The 16,712-nt window shown below is 41.7% G+C and overlaps 1 protein-coding gene across 1 annotated transcript in view; it reads right to left on the reverse strand.

The window, feature by feature from the left end:
• Positions 1-16,712, reverse strand: part of ryr1b (ryanodine receptor 1b (skeletal)) — a 274,065-nt gene that overhangs the window by 70,606 nt on the left and 186,747 nt on the right. The window contains 10 exon segments of the mRNA XM_082956507.1: positions 990-1,069; positions 2,860-2,959; positions 8,346-8,414; positions 9,035-9,086; positions 9,339-9,454; positions 9,705-9,801; positions 13,381-13,493; positions 13,656-13,790; positions 15,333-15,392; positions 15,558-15,728. Of these exon segments, the coding sequence (XP_082812633.1) occupies positions 990-1,069; positions 2,860-2,959; positions 8,346-8,414; positions 9,035-9,086; positions 9,339-9,454; positions 9,705-9,801; positions 13,381-13,493; positions 13,656-13,790; positions 15,333-15,392; positions 15,558-15,728 (993 nt within the window).

The raw sequence follows: 16,712 nt of genomic DNA on the forward strand, positions 1-16,712 counted from the left end.
TAGATTGATGAGTAAAAAAAGCAATTGAATCCAATTTAGAATAAGGCTGTAACGTAACAAAATGGGGAAAAAGTTTGAATACTTTCCGAATGCACAGTATGTGACCGGGCCTTCTGAAATAGTAGTTAGTACCCCTGGTCTAATACAGAAGGGGTAGTTATAGTTAGTACCCCTGTTCTAGTACAACAGGGGTAGTTTTAGTTAGTACCCCTGGTCTAATACAGAAGGGGTAGTTTTAGTTAGTACCCCTGGTCTAATACAGAAGGGATAGTTTTAGTTAGTACCCCTGGTCTAATACAGAAGGGATAGTTTTAGTTAGTACCCCTGGTCTAATACAGAAGGGGTAGTTTTAGTTAGTACCCCTGGTCTAATACAGAAGGGGTAGTTTTAGTTAGTCCCCCTGGTCTAATACAACAGAGGTAGTTTTAGTTAGTACCCCTGGTCTAATACAGAAGGGGTAGTTTTAGTTAGTACCCCTGGTCTAATACAGAAGGGGTAGTTTTAATTAGTACCCCTGGTCTAATACAGAAGGGGTAGTTTTAGTTAGTACCCCATGGTCTAATACAGAAGGGGTAGTTATAGTTAGTACCCCTGGTCTAATACAGAAGGGGTAGTTTTAGTTAGTACCCCTGGTCTAATACAGAAGGGGTAGTTTTAGTTAGTACCCCTGGTCTAAGACAGAAGGGGTAGTTTTAGTTAGTACCCCTGGTCTAATACAGAAGGGGTAGTTTTAGTTAGTACCCCTGGTCTAAGACAGAAGGGGTAGTTTTAGTTAGTACCCCTGGTCTAATACAGAAGGGGTAGTTTTAGTTAGTACCCCTGGTCTAATACAGAAGGGGTAGTTTTAGTTAGTACCCCTGGTCTAAGACAGAAGGGGTAGTCAGCCTTGGTCCTGGAGTGCTGCAGGCACGTCAGTTTTCTGAGTTAAACCTCTTTTTGCTTTCGACTGTCCAGGTGAACCAGGTAGATGACAATCGGACAGAACTCACCTGTTGTACGTCACAGTTGCCTGTGTTGAGGATAGAGATGCCCAGCTTGAGGGTGGAGGATACCATGGCCCCAGTCTCACCTGAGACAGAGAGATCAAATGTAGTGTACACCCTGCCAACACCCCTCTAATGTAGTGTACACCCTGCCAACACACCTCTAATGTAGTGTACACACTACCAACACCCCTCTAATGTAGTGTACACCCTGCCAACACCCCTCTAATGTAGTGTACACCCTGCCAACACCCCTCTAATGTAGTGTACACCCTGCCAACACCCCTCTAATGTAGTGTACACCCTGCCAACACACCTCTAATGTAGTGTACACACTACCAACACCCCTCTAATGTAGTGTACACCCTGCCAACACCCCTCTAATGTAGTGTACACCCTGCCAACACCCCTCTAATGTAGTGTACACCCTGCCAACACACCTCTAATGTAGTGTACACACTACCAACACCCCTCTAATGTAGTGTACACCCTGCCAACACCCCTCTAATGTAGTGTACACCCTGCCAACACCCCTCTAATGTAGTGTACACCCTGCCAACACCCCTCTAATGTAGTGTACACCCTGCCAACACCCCTCTAATGTAGTGTACACCCTGCCAACACCCCTCTAATGTAGTGTACACCCTGCCAACACCCCTCTAATGTAGTGTACACCCTACCAACACCCCTCTAATGTAGTGTACACCCTGCCAACACCCCTCTAATGTAGTGTACACCCTGCCAACACCCCTCTAATGTAGTGTACACCCTGCCAACACCCCTCTAATGTAGTGTACACCCTGCCAACACCCCTCTAATGTAGTGTACACACTACCAACACCCCTCTAATGTAGTGTACACCCTGCCAACACCCCTCTAATGTAGTGTACACACTACCAACACCCCTCTAATGTAGTGTACACCCTGCCAACACCCCTCTAATGTAGTGTACACCCTGCCAACACCCCTCTAATGTAGTGTACACCCTGCCAACACCCCTCTAATGTAGTGTACACACTACCAACACCCCTCTAATGTAGTGTACACCCTGCCAACACCCCTCTAATGTAGTGTACACACTACCAACACCCCTCTAATGTAGTGTACACCCTGCCAACACCCCTCTAATGTAGTGTACACACTACCAACACCCCTCTAATGTAGTGTACACCCTGCCAACACCCCTCTAATGTAGTGTACACCCTGCCAACACCCCTCTAATGTAGTGTACACCCTGCCAACACCCCTCTAATGTAGTGTACACCCTGCCAACACCCCTCTAATGTAGTGTACACCCTGCCAACACCCCTCTAATGTAGTGTACACCCTGCCAACACCCCTCTAATGTAGTGTACACCCTGCCAACACCCCTCTAATGTAGTGTACACCCTGCCAACACCCCTCTAATGTAGTGTACACCCTGCCAACACCCCTCTAATGTAGTGTACACACTACCAACACCCCTCTAATGTAGTGTACACCCTGCCAACACCCCTCTAATGTAGTGTACACCCTGCCAACACCCCTCTAATGTAGTGTACACACTCCCTCCACAGGTCCAAAGTACTGTCATCATCTTTACAAACAGGTGCTGATAAAACTCTGGGACACTGGTCTTGTCTCAGTAAGTGGGTCTGTTCTGGGTAAGTGGGTTTGGTCTGGGTCTGGTCTGGTTAAGTGGGTCTGGTCTGGGTTTGGTCTGGGTAAGTGTGTCTGGACTGGGTCTGGTCTGGGTAAGTGGGTCTGGTCTGGGTTTGGTCTGGGTAAGTGGGTTTGGTCTGGGTCTGGTCTGGGTAAGTGTGTCTGGACTGGGTCTGGTCTGGGTAAGTGGGTTTGGTCTGGGTAAGTGGTGTGTGTCTGGGTCTGAGCCCTGTACCTCTGCAGGCACTGATCATCTGCAGCACCATCTCTGCAGCTCCTCTGTTGTGGAGACGGGACTGCTGATACAGGAGCCTCTGCTTCTCCATCTCCTTCTCCTGTAGGACAGACAGACAGACAGACAGACAGACAGACAGACAGACAGACAGACAGACAGACAGACAGACAGACAGACAGACAGACAGACAGACAGGGAGGAAGGGAGGGAGGGAGGGAGGGAGGGAGGGAGGGAGGGAGGGAGGGAGGGAGGGAGGGAGGGAGGGAGGGAGGTTGTAACTCTGTCGACCAGGTCTGCACAGTCCCACGCACTCTGTCTCGGATCTCTCACACAGCACGCATGGACTCACACACTCACACACACTTCCATTAAGACACAGAGTTTATTAGTGATAAAAGTTATTATCATTCTACAGGTCTAGTGATAATAGTTATCATTCTACAGGTCTAGTGATAATAGTTATTATCATTCTACAGGTCTAGTGATAATAGTTATTATCATTCTACAGGTCTAGTGATAATAGTTATCATTCTACAGGTCTAGTGATAATAGTTATTATCATTCTACAGGTCTAGTGATAATAGTTATTATCATTCTACAGGTCTAGTGATAATAGTTATCATTCTACAGGTCTAGTGATAATAGTTATCATTCTACAGGTCTAGTGATAGTAGTTATTATCATTCTACAGGTCTAGTGATAATAGTTATTATCATTCTACAGGTCTGGTGATAATAGTTATCATTCTACAGGTCTAGTGATAATAGTTATCATTCTACAGGTCTAGTGATAATAGTTATCATTCTACAGGTCTAGTGATAGTAGTTATTATCATTCTACAGGTCTAGTGATAATAGTTATCATTCTACAGGTCTAGTGATAATAGTTATCATCATTCTACAGGTCTAGTGATAATAGTTATCATCATTCTACAGGTCTAGTGATAATAGTTATCATCATTCTACAGGTCTAGTGATAATAGCTATCATCATTCTACAGGTCTAGTGATAATAGTTATCATTCTACAGGTCTAGTGATAATAGTTATCATCATTCTACAGGTCTAGTGATAATAGTTATCATCATTCTACAGGTCTAGTGATAATAGTTATCATCATTCTACAGGTCTAGTGATAATAGTTATTATCATTCTACAGGTCTAGTGATAATAGTTATCATTCTACAGGTCTAGTGATAATAGTTATCATTCTACAGGTCTAGTGATAATAGTTATCATTCTACAGGTCTAGTGATAATAGTTATCATTCTACAGGTCTAGTGATAATAGTTATCATCATTCTACAGGTCTAGTGATAATAGTTATCATTCTACAGGTCTAGTGATAATAGTTATCATTCTACAGGTCTAGTGATAATAGTTATCATCATTCTACAGGTCTAGTGATAATAGTTATTATCATTCTACAGGTCTAGTGATAATAGTTATCATTCTACAGGTCTAGTGATAATAGTTATCATTCTACAGGTCTAGTGATAATAGTTATCATTCTACAGGTCTAGTGATAATAGTTATTATCATTCTACAGGTCTAGTGATAATAGTTATCATTCTACAGGTCTAGTGATAATAGTTATTATCATTCTACAGGTCTAGTGATAATAGTTATTATCATTCTACAGGTCTAGTGATAATAGTTATCATTCTACAGGTCTAGTGATAATAGTTATCATTCTACAGGTCTAGTGATAATAGTTATCATTCTACAGGTCTAGTGATAGTAGTTATTATCATTCTACAGGTCTAGTGATAATAGTTATCATTCTACAGGTCTAGTGATAATAGTTATCATTCTACAGGTCTAGTGATAATAGTTATCATCATTCTACAGGTCTAGTGATAATAGTTATCATCATTCTACAGGTCTAGTGATACTAGTTATCATTCTACAGGTCTAGTGATAATAGTTATCATTCTACAGGTCTAGTGATAGTAGTTATTATCATTCTACAGGTCTAGTGATAATAGTTATCATTCTACAGGTCTAGTGATAATAGTTATCATTCTACAGGTCTAGTGATAATAGTTATCATCATTCTACAGGTCTAGTGATAATAGTTATCATCATTCTACAGGTCTAGTGATAATAGTTATCATCATTCTACAGGTCTAGTGATAATAGTTATCATCATTCTACAGGTCTAGTGATAATAGTTATTATCATTCTACAGGTCTAGTGATAATAGTTATTATCATTCTACAGGTCTAGTGATAATAGTTATTATCATTCTACAGGTCTAGTGATAATAGTTATTATCATTCTACAGGTCTAGTGATAATAGTTATTATCATTCTACAGGTCTAGTGATAATAGTTATTATCATTCTACAGGTCTAGTGATAATAGTTATTATCATTCTACAGGTCTAGTGATAATAGTTATCATTCTACAGGTCTAGTGATAATAGTTATCATTCTACAGGTCTAGTGATAATAGTTATCATTCTACAGGTCTAGTGATAATAGTTATCATTCTACAGGTCTGGTGATAATAGTTATTATCATTCTACAGGTCTGGTGATAATAGTTGTCATTCTACAGGTCTAGTGATAATAGTTATCATTCTACAGGTCTAGTGATAATAGTTATTATCATTCTACAGGTCTAGTGATAATAGTTATTATCATTCTACAGGTCTAGTGATAATAGTTATCATTCTACAGGTCTAGTGATAGTAGTTATCATTCTACAGGTCTAGTGATAATAGTTATCATTCTACAGGTCTAGTGATAATAGTTATCATTCTACAGGTCTAGTGATAATAGTTATCATTCTACAGGTCTAGTGATAATAGTTATCATTCTACAGGTCTAGTGATAATAGTTATCATTCTACAGGTCTAGTGATAATAGTTATCATTCTACAGGTCTAGTGATAATAGTTATTATCATTCTACAGGTCTGGTGATAATAGTTATCATTCTACAGGTCTAGTGATAATAGTTATCATTCTACAGGTCTAGTGATAATAGTTATTATCATTCTACAGGTCTAGTGATAATAGTTATTATCATTCTACAGGTCTGGTGATAATAGTTATTATCATTCTACAGGTCTAGTGATAATAGTTATCATTCTACAGGTCTAGTGATAATAGTTATCATTCTACAGGTCTAGTGATAATAGTTATTATCATTCTACAGGTCTAGTGATAATAGTTATTATCATTCTACAGGTCTAGTGATAATAGTTATCATTCTACAGGTCTAGTGATAATAGTTATCATTCTACAGGTCTAGTGATAATAGTTATTATCATTCTACAGGTCTAGTGATAATAGTTATTATCATTCTACAGGTCTAGTGATAATAGTTATCATTCTACAGGTCTAGTGATAATAGTTATCATTCTACAGGTCTAGTGATAATAGTTATCATCATTCTACAGGTCTAGTGATAATAGTTATCATCATTCTACAGGTCTAGTGATAATAGTTATCATCATTCTACAGGTCTAGTGATAATAGTTATCATTCTACAGGTCTAGTGATAATAGTTATCATTCTACAGGTCTAGTGATAATAGTTATCATTCTACAGGTCTAGTGATAATAGTTATCATTCTACAGGTCTAGTGATAATAGTTATTATCATTCTACAGGTCTAGTGATAATAGTTATCATCATTCTACAGGTCTAGTGATAATAGTTATCATTCTACAGGTCTAGTGATAATAGTTATCATTCTACAGGTCTAGTGATAATAGTTATCATCATTCTACAGGTCTAGTGATAATAGTTATCATTCTACAGGTCTAGTGATAATAGTTATCATTCTACAGGTCTAGTGATAATAGTTATCATTCTACAGGTCTAGTGATAATAGTTATCATTCTACAGGTCTAGTGATAATAGTTATCATTCTACAGGTCTAGTGATAATAGTTATCATCATTCTACAGGTCTAGTGATAATAGTTATCATTCTACAGGTCTAGTGATAATAGTTATCATTCTACAGGTCTAGTGATAATAGGTATTATCATTCTACAGGTCTAGTGATAATAGTTATCATTCTACAGGTCTAGTGATAATAGTTATTATCATTCTACAGGTCTAGTGATAATAGTTATCATTCTACAGGTCTAGTGATAATAGTTATTATCATTCTACAGGTCTAGTGATAATAGTTATCATTCTACAGGTCTAGTGATAATAGTTATCATTCTACAGGTCTAGTGATAATAGTTATTATCATTCTACAGGTCTAGTGATAATAGTTATTATCATTCTACAGGTCTAGTGATAGTAGTTATCATTCTACAGGTCTAGTGATAATAGTTATCATTCTACAGGTCTAGTGATAATAGTTATTATCATTCTACAGGTCTAGTGATAATAGTTATTATCATTCTACAGGTCTAGTGATAGTAGTTATCATTCTACAGGTCTAGTGATAATAGTTATTATCATTCTACAGGTCTGGTGATAATAGTTATTATCATTCTACAGGTCTAGTGATAATAGTTATCATTCTACAGGTCTAGTGATAATAGTTATCATTCTACAGGTCTAGTGATAATAGTTATCATTCTACAGGTCTAGTGATAGTAGTTATCATTCTACAGGTCTAGTGATAATAGTTATCATCATTCTACAGGTCTAGTGATAATAGTTATCATCATTCTACAGGTCTAGTGATAATAGTTATCATTCTACAGGTCTAGTGATAATAGTTATCATTCTACAGGTCTAGTGATAATAGTTATCATTCTACAGGTCTAGTGATAATAGTTATCATTCTACAGGTCTAGTGATAATAGTTATTATCATTCTACAGGTCTAGTGATAATAGTTATTATCATTCTACAGGTCTAGTGATAATAGTTATCATTCTACAGGTCTAGTGATAATAGTTATTATCATTCTACAGGTCTAGTGATAATAGTTATCATTCTACAGGTCTAGTGATAATAGTTATCATTCTACAGGTCTAGTGATAATAGTTATCATTCTACAGGTCTAGTGATAATAGTTATCATTCTACAGGTCTAGTGATAATAGTTATCATTCTACAGGTCTAGTGATAATAGTTATTATCATTCTACAGGTCTAGTGATAATAGTTATCATTCTACAGGTCTAGTGATAATAGTTATTATCATTCTACAGGTCTAGTGATAATAGTTATCAATCTTACAGAACAAATTGTAATATTTTTTCTGTTCCTGTTTTGTTGTCTTTCATTGCACCATCTTCGTGCACTGTAGAAACAGACTATTATTACATTCCAAAACAGAGACGCACACAGCAGTCAAGCTAAGGAATGCACAAATCAGTCCACCAAAGTAGGCTTGAGATAAACAGGTCTGGTAATTGTGTGAGGAATAGAGGGATCGATAGAGAGATGGAACGGACAGAGAAGACTGGAAGAGAAGACTGTGTGTGACACTTGGGGAGTTGTGTGCGTGCGTGAGAGAGTAACCGGCTCTGCTGCAAAGCATGCCCCCCCCCCTCGGCCCCCCCTTCCCATCATACCATCTCAGTCTGGGTCACTTCAAAGGCCTCCTCCTCTTCCCCCTCCTCTTCCTCACCGATGTGGCAACTCTGGAGAGAGAAGGGGAGAGAAAGAGAGAGGGGGAGAGTAAAAGGGGGAGGGAGAGAGAGAGAGAGAGGGGAGAAGGGAGAGGGGAGAGAGAGCGGGGAGAGAGAGAGTGGGGAGAAGGGAGAGTGGTGAGAGAGAGAGTGGTGAGAGAGAGAGTGGGGAGAAGGGAGATGGGGGAGAGAGAGTGGGGAGAAGGGAGAGGGGAGAGAGAGAGTGGGGAGAAGGGAGATGGGGGAGAAGGGAGAGGGGAGAGAGAGAGAGAGAGAGAGAGTGGGGAGGAGGGAGATGGGGCAGAAGGGAGAGGAGAGAGAGAGAGAGAGTGGGGAGAAGGGAGATGGGGCAGAAGGGAGAGGGGAGAGGGGGGAGAGAGAGAGTGGGGAGAGAGAGAGAGTGGGGAGAAGGGAGAGGGGAGAGAGAGAGAGTGGTGAGAGAGAGAGTGGGGAGAAGGGAGAGTGGAGAGAGAGAGCGGGCAGAAGGGAGAGGGGAGAGGGGGGAGAGAGAGAAGGAAAGAGTGAGTAAGAGAGAAATAGAAGTAGAAGAGAAGGTGGAGAGTTAGCAGCACGTCTAATACAACACAGCACACGAGATTAAGTTCAAATCTAGTAGGGAACCAGTATGTTACCTTGGCCATAATATCAGCATAAGCCATGTATAAGTAGTCTACTTCCAGTTTGCTGCAACAACAGAGAAAACAGGACAATGTTTAGCCATCAAACAAACTGAGAAACACTTAAGTGAAGGTTTTGACTGTTTTACATACAGAAGTCGTTGGATATGAATAATTGATTATAGGTCAACAACAGACATGCTCCTCCTTCTCTCCCTTGTCTCCGTTTGTAGTGACAGGTTGAGGGAGGGAGGGAGGGAGGGAGGGAGGGAGGGAGGGAGGGAGGGAGGGAGGGAGGGAGGGAGGGAGGTGGCCTCACCTCTTCTCTGTGAGAGCAGTCCGGCTGAAGTGTAGGATGAGCTGATGCAGAGGGTCGGGTTTAGTTTCTGCCTCCTCCTCTCCCTCCTCTCCCAGCTCCTCCTCCTCCATGGCTTTCTACACACACACACACACACACACACACACACACACACACACACACACACACACACACACACACACACACACACACACACACACACACACACACACACACACACACAAACACAAAATCCTTACAGAAAGATGCCGAAGACTCACAAAGATGACAATAATACAGTATATAGTAGTATACAATTATTACTATATTTTCTACGGAGTACTGTTGCTAATATAAAACAACACAGCCGAGGAGAAAAGCCCTCACAGACAAGTCGTCGATCATGCGGTCTTCAAACTGGTATCCTTCAGTCTGCAGCCAGTTCCTTTTGTACCCATTCAGGAACATGTTGGACCCCCGGTGCCTGTTGGAGAGAACAGGAAGTGACAACAAAGGAAGTTACACCGCATACCAAGCGTCAACAAAAAATCATGTTACACTATATATATATATATATATATATATATATATATATACATACACAAGAGTATGTGGCCACCCCTTCAAATGAGTGGATTTGGCTATTTTAGCCACATCCGTTGCTGGCAGGTGTATAAAATCGAGCACACAGCCATGCAATCTCCTTAAACAAGCATTGGCAGTAGAATGGCCTTGCTGAAGAGCTCAGTGACTTTCAACGTGGCACCGTCATAGGATGCCAACTTTCCAACAAGTCAGTTCTGTCACGCCGTGATCTGTTTCACCTGTCTTTGTGATTGTCTCCACCCATTTCCAGGTGTCACCTGTTTTCCCGATTAGTCCCTGGGTATTTATTCCTGTGTTCTCTGTTTGTCTGTTGCCAGTTCGTCTTGTCAAGTCAACCAGCGTGTTTTTTCGTGCTCCTGCTTTTTCCTTATCTCCGTTTTTCTAGTCCTCCCGGTTTTGACCCTCGCCTGTCCTGACTCTGAGCCCGCCTGCCTGACCATTCTGCCTGCCCTGACCTCGAGCCTTCCTGCCACTCTGTACCTCCTGGACTCTGACCTGGTTTATGATATTTTGCATGTCCATGACCTATCTCTTGCCTGCCCCTAGGATTATAATAAATATCAGAGACTCAAACCATCTGCCTCCCGTGTCTGCATCTGGGTCTCACCCTATATCGTTACAAGTTCGTCAAATTTCTGCCCTGTTAGAGCTACCATGGTCAACTGTACGTGCTGTTATTGTGAAGTGGAAATGTCTAGGAGCAACAACGGCTCAGTTGGGAAGTGGTAGGCCACTAAGTTGCAACACTCAGTACCGAGTGGAGGCAACGTCAGCACAATAACTGTTTCCATGGCCGAGCAGCCGCACACAAACCTAAGATCACCATGTGCAATGCCAAGCGTTGGCTGGAGTGGTGTAAAGCTCGCCGCCATTGGAGTCTGGAGCAGTGGAAACGCATTCTCTGGAGTTATGAATCACGCTTCACCATCTGTCAGTCCGACGGACTAATCTGGGTTTGGCAGATGCCAGGAGAACGCTACCTGCCCAAATGTATAGTGCTAACTGTAAAGTTTGGTGGAGGAGGAATAATGGTCTGGGGCTGTTTTTCATGGTTCGGACTAGGACCCTTAGTTCTTAACGCGATGGCATTCTAGATGATTCTGTGCTTCCAACTTGGTGTAAACAGTTTGGGAAAAGACCTTTCCTGTTTCAGCATGACAATGCCCCCGTGCACAAAGCGAGGTCCATACAGAAATGGATTGTTGAGATCAGTGTGGCAGAACTTGACAGGCCTGCACGGAACCCTGACCTCAACCCCATCAAACACCTTTGGGATGAATTATGAATTGGAACGCCGACTGCGAGCCAGGCCTAATCGCCCAACATCAGTGCCCGACTTCACTAATGCTCTTGTGGCTGAATGGAAGCAAGTCCCCGCAGCAATGTTCCAACATCTAGTGGAAAGCCTTCCCAGAAGAGTGGAGGCTGTTATAGCAGCAAAGGGGGGACCAACTCCATATTAATGCCCATGATTTTTGGAATGAGATGTTCAAAGAGCAGGTGTCCACATACTTTTGGTCATGTAGTGTATCAAAGGCCACACTAAAGTCTAACAGTACAGCTCCCTCCATCTTCTTATTATCAATTTCTTTCAGCCAATCATCAGTCCTTTGTGTCAGTGCAGTGCATGTTGAGTGCCCTCTATAAGCATGCTGAAAGTATGTTGTTCATTGGTTCACAGAGAAATAACATTGTTTGCTAAGAGCCGGCAGCAAGCTGATTGGTCGGCTGGTAGAACAAGTAAAGGGTGCTTTACAATTTTTGTGTGATGCACACAATACTCCATAATGACAAAGTGAAAACAGGTTTTTAGAAATTCTTGCAAATGTATTAAAAATAAAAAACAGAAATGCCTTAATTACATGAGTATTCAGACCCTTTGCTATGAGACTAGAAATTGAGCTCATGTGCATACTGTTTCCATTGATCATCCTTGAGATGTTTCTACAACTGGATATGAGTCAACCTGTGGTAAATTCAATTGATTGGACGTGATTTGGAAAGGCAAAAATGTGTCTATAAGGTCCCACAGTTGACAATGCATGTCAGAGCAAAAACCAAGCCATGAGGTAGAAGAAATTGTCCATAGAGCTCCAAGACAGGATTGTGTCGAGGCAAAGATCTGGGGAAGGGTACCAAAAAATGTCTGCAGTGGCCTCCATCATTCTTAAATGGAAGAAGTTTGGAACTGCCAAGACTCTTCCCGGCCAAACTGAGCAATTGGAGAGAGGGGCCTTGGTCAGGGAGGTGACCATGAACTCGATGGTCACTCTGACAAAGCTCCAGAGTTCCTCTGTAGAGAGAGGAGAACATTCCAAAAGGACAACCATCTCTGCAGAACTCCACCAATCAGGCCTTTATGGTAGAGTGGCCAGACGGAAGCCACACCTAGATAAAAGGCACGACAGCCCGCTTGGAGTTTGCCAAAAGGCACCTAAATTACTCTCAGACCATGAGAAATAAGACTCTCTGGTCTGATGAAACCAAGATTGAACTCTTTGGCCTGAATGCCAAGCGTCACATCAGGAGGAAACCTGGGACCATCTCTATGGTGAAGCATAGTGGTGGCAGCATCATGCTGTGGGGATGTTCTTCAGCAGCAGGGACTGGGAGACTAGTCAGGATCGAGGGAAAGATAAACAGAGCAAGGTACAGAGAGATCCTTGATGAAAACCTGCTCAAGAGCACTCAGGCCCTCAGACTGGGGGGAAGGTTTAACTTCCAACAGGACAACAACCCTAAGCACACAGCCAAGACAACGCAGGAGTGGCTTCGGGACAAGTCTCTGAATGTCCTTGAGTGGCCCAGCCAGAGCCCGGACTTGAACCCGATCGAACATCTCTGGAAAGACCTGAAAATAGCTGTGCAGCGACGCTCCCCATCCAACCTAACAGAGCTTGAGAGGATCTGCAGCTTGTAGCGTCATACCCAAGAAGACTCAATGCTGTAATCGCTGCCAAAGGTGCTTAAACAAAAAGTTTTTTTTTTTTAACAACAAATTCTAAAACCTGTTTTTGCTTTGTCATTATGGGGTATTGTGTGTAGATTGATGAGGAAAAACAACAATTTAATACATTTTAGAATAAGGCTGTAAAGTAACAAAATGTGGAAAAGAAGTCAAGGGGTCTGAATACTTCCTGAATGCACTGTATATATATTTAATCTGTACATTACATGTACCTTGCCGTCATATGACAAATAGCTGTAAAAATAGAATTAAAATAGTTTTATTCTATTTTTCCTCCTCCAAGTCCTCCAATCAGATATTTTGTTACATGAATAGAAATTACGCATGAATTGTGATCTGATACTTATTTCGGGCAAATGTCGGATCTATCCCAGAAAAATACAAAATACCGAGAAATTACTTAGAAATGAGACCAAAAATCACAACAAAAAGGCACACTAACCTATTACTACACAGATATGCAGTAGTGAAGAGTTTGATTGTGATTACCTGGGGATGTTGTAGAGGGGTGACATCCTGAAGCAGGCCACAACAGCTTTGCGTCGTTGTTTAGAAAGCAGCTTGTGCCAAACCATCTTCTTAGACTTGTACGGGTGCTCCGTCTGGGGAGAGATATAGAGATTATATTAATATATATATATTAATCTCTATATATGGAGAGAGATTATCACAAGGGTCAAGAGTTTCCCTGGACAGATGACAAGTTCGTGAAAACTTCTGGTGTGAAAGGTGTGTGTGTGTATGTGAGTGAATACAGTACTCACCACCTCTATGTGGTAGAGGACAGCGGAGACCTCCTGGACTCTCTTGACCACCTTCTCAGGGTCCTCAGCGTCCTCAGCCTTCCCTGACGTCTCCTTATACAGCGCCATCTGCCAGCGCATTGACGGGTCCTCCACCTACACACAGCCAAAGAGTCAACAAACACACCACATGGACACCACATGCACAGCACAGCACACACAGTATAGACCAACGACATTGAAATACTAATCCCATATATATATATATATATAAGTACCAGTGAAAAGTTTTACTTTATTTTTACTATTTTCTACATTGTAGAATATTAGTGAAGACATCAAAATTATGAAATAACACATATGGAATCGCGTAGTAACCAAAAAAGTGTTAAACAAATCAAAATATATTTTATATTTGAGATTCTTCAAAGTAGCCAATACCAAGTCCATATTATGGCAAGAGCAGCTCAAATAAGCAAAGGGAAACGACAGTCCATCATTACTTTAAGACATGAAGGTCAGTCAACGCGGAACATTTCAAGAACTTTTAAAGTTTATTCAAGTGCAGTCGCAAAAACCATCAAGCACTATGATGAAACTGGCCCTCATGAGGACCACCACGGGAAAGGATGACCCAGAGTTACCTCTGCTGCAGAGGATAAGTTCCTTAGAGTTACCAGCCTCAGAAATTGCAGCCCAAATAAATGCTTCACAGAGTTCAAGTAACAGACACATCTCAACATCAACTGTTCAGAGGAGACTGTGTGAATCAGGCTTTCATGGTCGAATTGCTGCAAAGAAACCACTACTAAAGGACACCAATAAGAAGAGACTTGCTTGGGCCAAGAAACACGAGCAATGGACATTAGACTGGTGGAAATCTGTCCTTTGGTCTGATGAGTCCAAACTGGAGATTTTTGGCTCCAACCGCTGTGTCTTTGTGAGACGCAGAATAGGTGAACGGATGATCTCCGCATGTGTGGTTCCCACCATGAAGCATGGAGGAGGAGGTGTGATGGTGTAGGGGTGCTTTTCTGGTGACACTGTCTGTGATTTATTTAGAATTCAAGGCACACTTAACCAGCATGGCTACCACAGCATTTTGCAGTGATACGCCATCCCATCTGGTTTGCGCTTAGTGGGACTATCATTTGTTTTTCAACAGGACAATAATCCAAAACACACCTCCAGTCTGTGTAAGGGCTATTTGACCAAGAAGGAGCGTGATGGAGTGCTGCATCAGATGACCTGGCTTCCACAATCACCCGACCTCAACCCAATTGAGATGGTTTTTCGATGAGTTGTTCTGCAGAGTGAAGGAAAAGCATCCAACAAGTGCTCAGCATATGTGGGAACTCCTTCAAGACTGTAGGAAAAGCATTCCAGATGAAGCTGGTTGCGAGAATGCCAAGAGTGTGCAAAGCTGTCATCAAGGCAAAGGGTGGCTACTTTGAAGAATCTCATATATAAAATATATTTTGATTTGTTTAACACTTATTTGGTTACTACATGATTCCATATGTGTTATTTCCTAGTGTTGATGTTTTCACTATTATTCTACAATGTAGAAAATAGTTTAAAAAAAAAATTTAAAAATTTAATGAGCAGGTGTGTCCAAACTTTTGACTGGTACTGTATATATACAGGTAATGTATTGTTTGGCACAAAACCTAATCTAGGTGGAGGTGTGCTACTCACCTTGCCCTGCAGATGCATGTTGTTCTGTAGAAACTCTCTCACCTCCTCATCTGTGTCTTTCTGTTAGGGGACAGTCATTAGGTATCAAAGTTAAAAAGCAAAATATGTGTGATCTCTGAGTGTGTGTTTGTTTGTGTTTTTCTGTGTGTGTGTGTGTTTGTGTTTGTGCGTGTGTGTGTGCGTGTGTGTGTGTGTGTGTGCGTGTGTGCGTGTGTCTTCCACTACCAGGCTGTAGCGTATCTTGGCCAGGTTAATCAGTTCCTGGTCAGCAGGGGAACACATGTTGAGGCCAATAGGAAGCATTTTCTTCAGCGCTGCTACGATCAGAGATGTCTGCACCGAATAGCGGTCCCCCCTTCGCTTCTTCTTGGTACGCTCCACGTCAGAACCTCCAGCCTATAGGAGGAGAGAGTGTGGTCAGACTGTACCATCTCTAGCTTATAGGAGGAGAGAGTTGGGTGAGACCATACCATCTCTAGCCTATAGGAGGAGAGAGTTGGGTCAGCCAATACCATCTCTGCCCACCCCTCTCTGTCTTTACGTCTGATGTATGTACTAGACAAGGTACATCAATATCCCCATTTTCTGATTTATTTAGGTACTAGACAAGGCTGCTCTCTATGCCCATGTTTACTGTAGGAAGGTACTAGACAAGGCACCCCCATATCCCCATTTCTGTCTGATGTAGGTAGGTGCCCTAAAGGGAAATTACATTTCACAAAAATGAAAGCAAACTACATTGCTGCTATATGCTTTAATTATGGGTGGTTGAGGTTAAAAACATTTTAAAAGGGGTGGGGAATTGGGGAAATGTGATTGAACTGAACAAGGCTAAGGGCTAAGAAACAAAACAGCAACATGCTGGAAAGGAAAAAAAGAGAAAAGCAATCATTAACGTCAAACACAAAATCTACCAATACACCAGTACTAGGGTTGCAAAATTCCAGTTTACGTGATTCTGGATTTCCTGCTAAATCCCTTCTCATTTTGGGAATCTTCCAAACAGAATTTTGGGAAAACTTGGGAATTTTGCAATCCTAAGCAATACTAAAACATAACATTTATTTTCTCACCAAAATGCAGCTTGTGCATGTAAGAAGCTGTTAGTGCTAACTTTGCGTCTGTCCGCTGGAGAGCTGCTCTACCTTGTCATTGGAGAGCTGCTCTACCTAGTCATTGGAGAGCTCCTCTATCTAGTCAAGGGAGAGCTCCTCTACCTAGACAATGGGGAGCTGCTCTACCTAGTCAAGGGAGAGCTGCTCTACCTAGTCAATGGGGAGCTGCTCTACCTAGTCAAGGGAGAGCTCCTCTATCTAGTCAAGGGAGAGCTCCTCTACCTAGTCAAAGGAGAGCTCCTCTACCTAGTCAAGGGAGAGCTGC

Source organism: Salmo salar, chromosome 09 (genome assembly GCF_965601325.2).
Source record: "Salmo salar chromosome 09, fSalSal1, whole genome shotgun sequence".
NCBI classification, from domain to species: domain Eukaryota; kingdom Metazoa; phylum Chordata; class Actinopteri; order Salmoniformes; family Salmonidae; genus Salmo; species Salmo salar.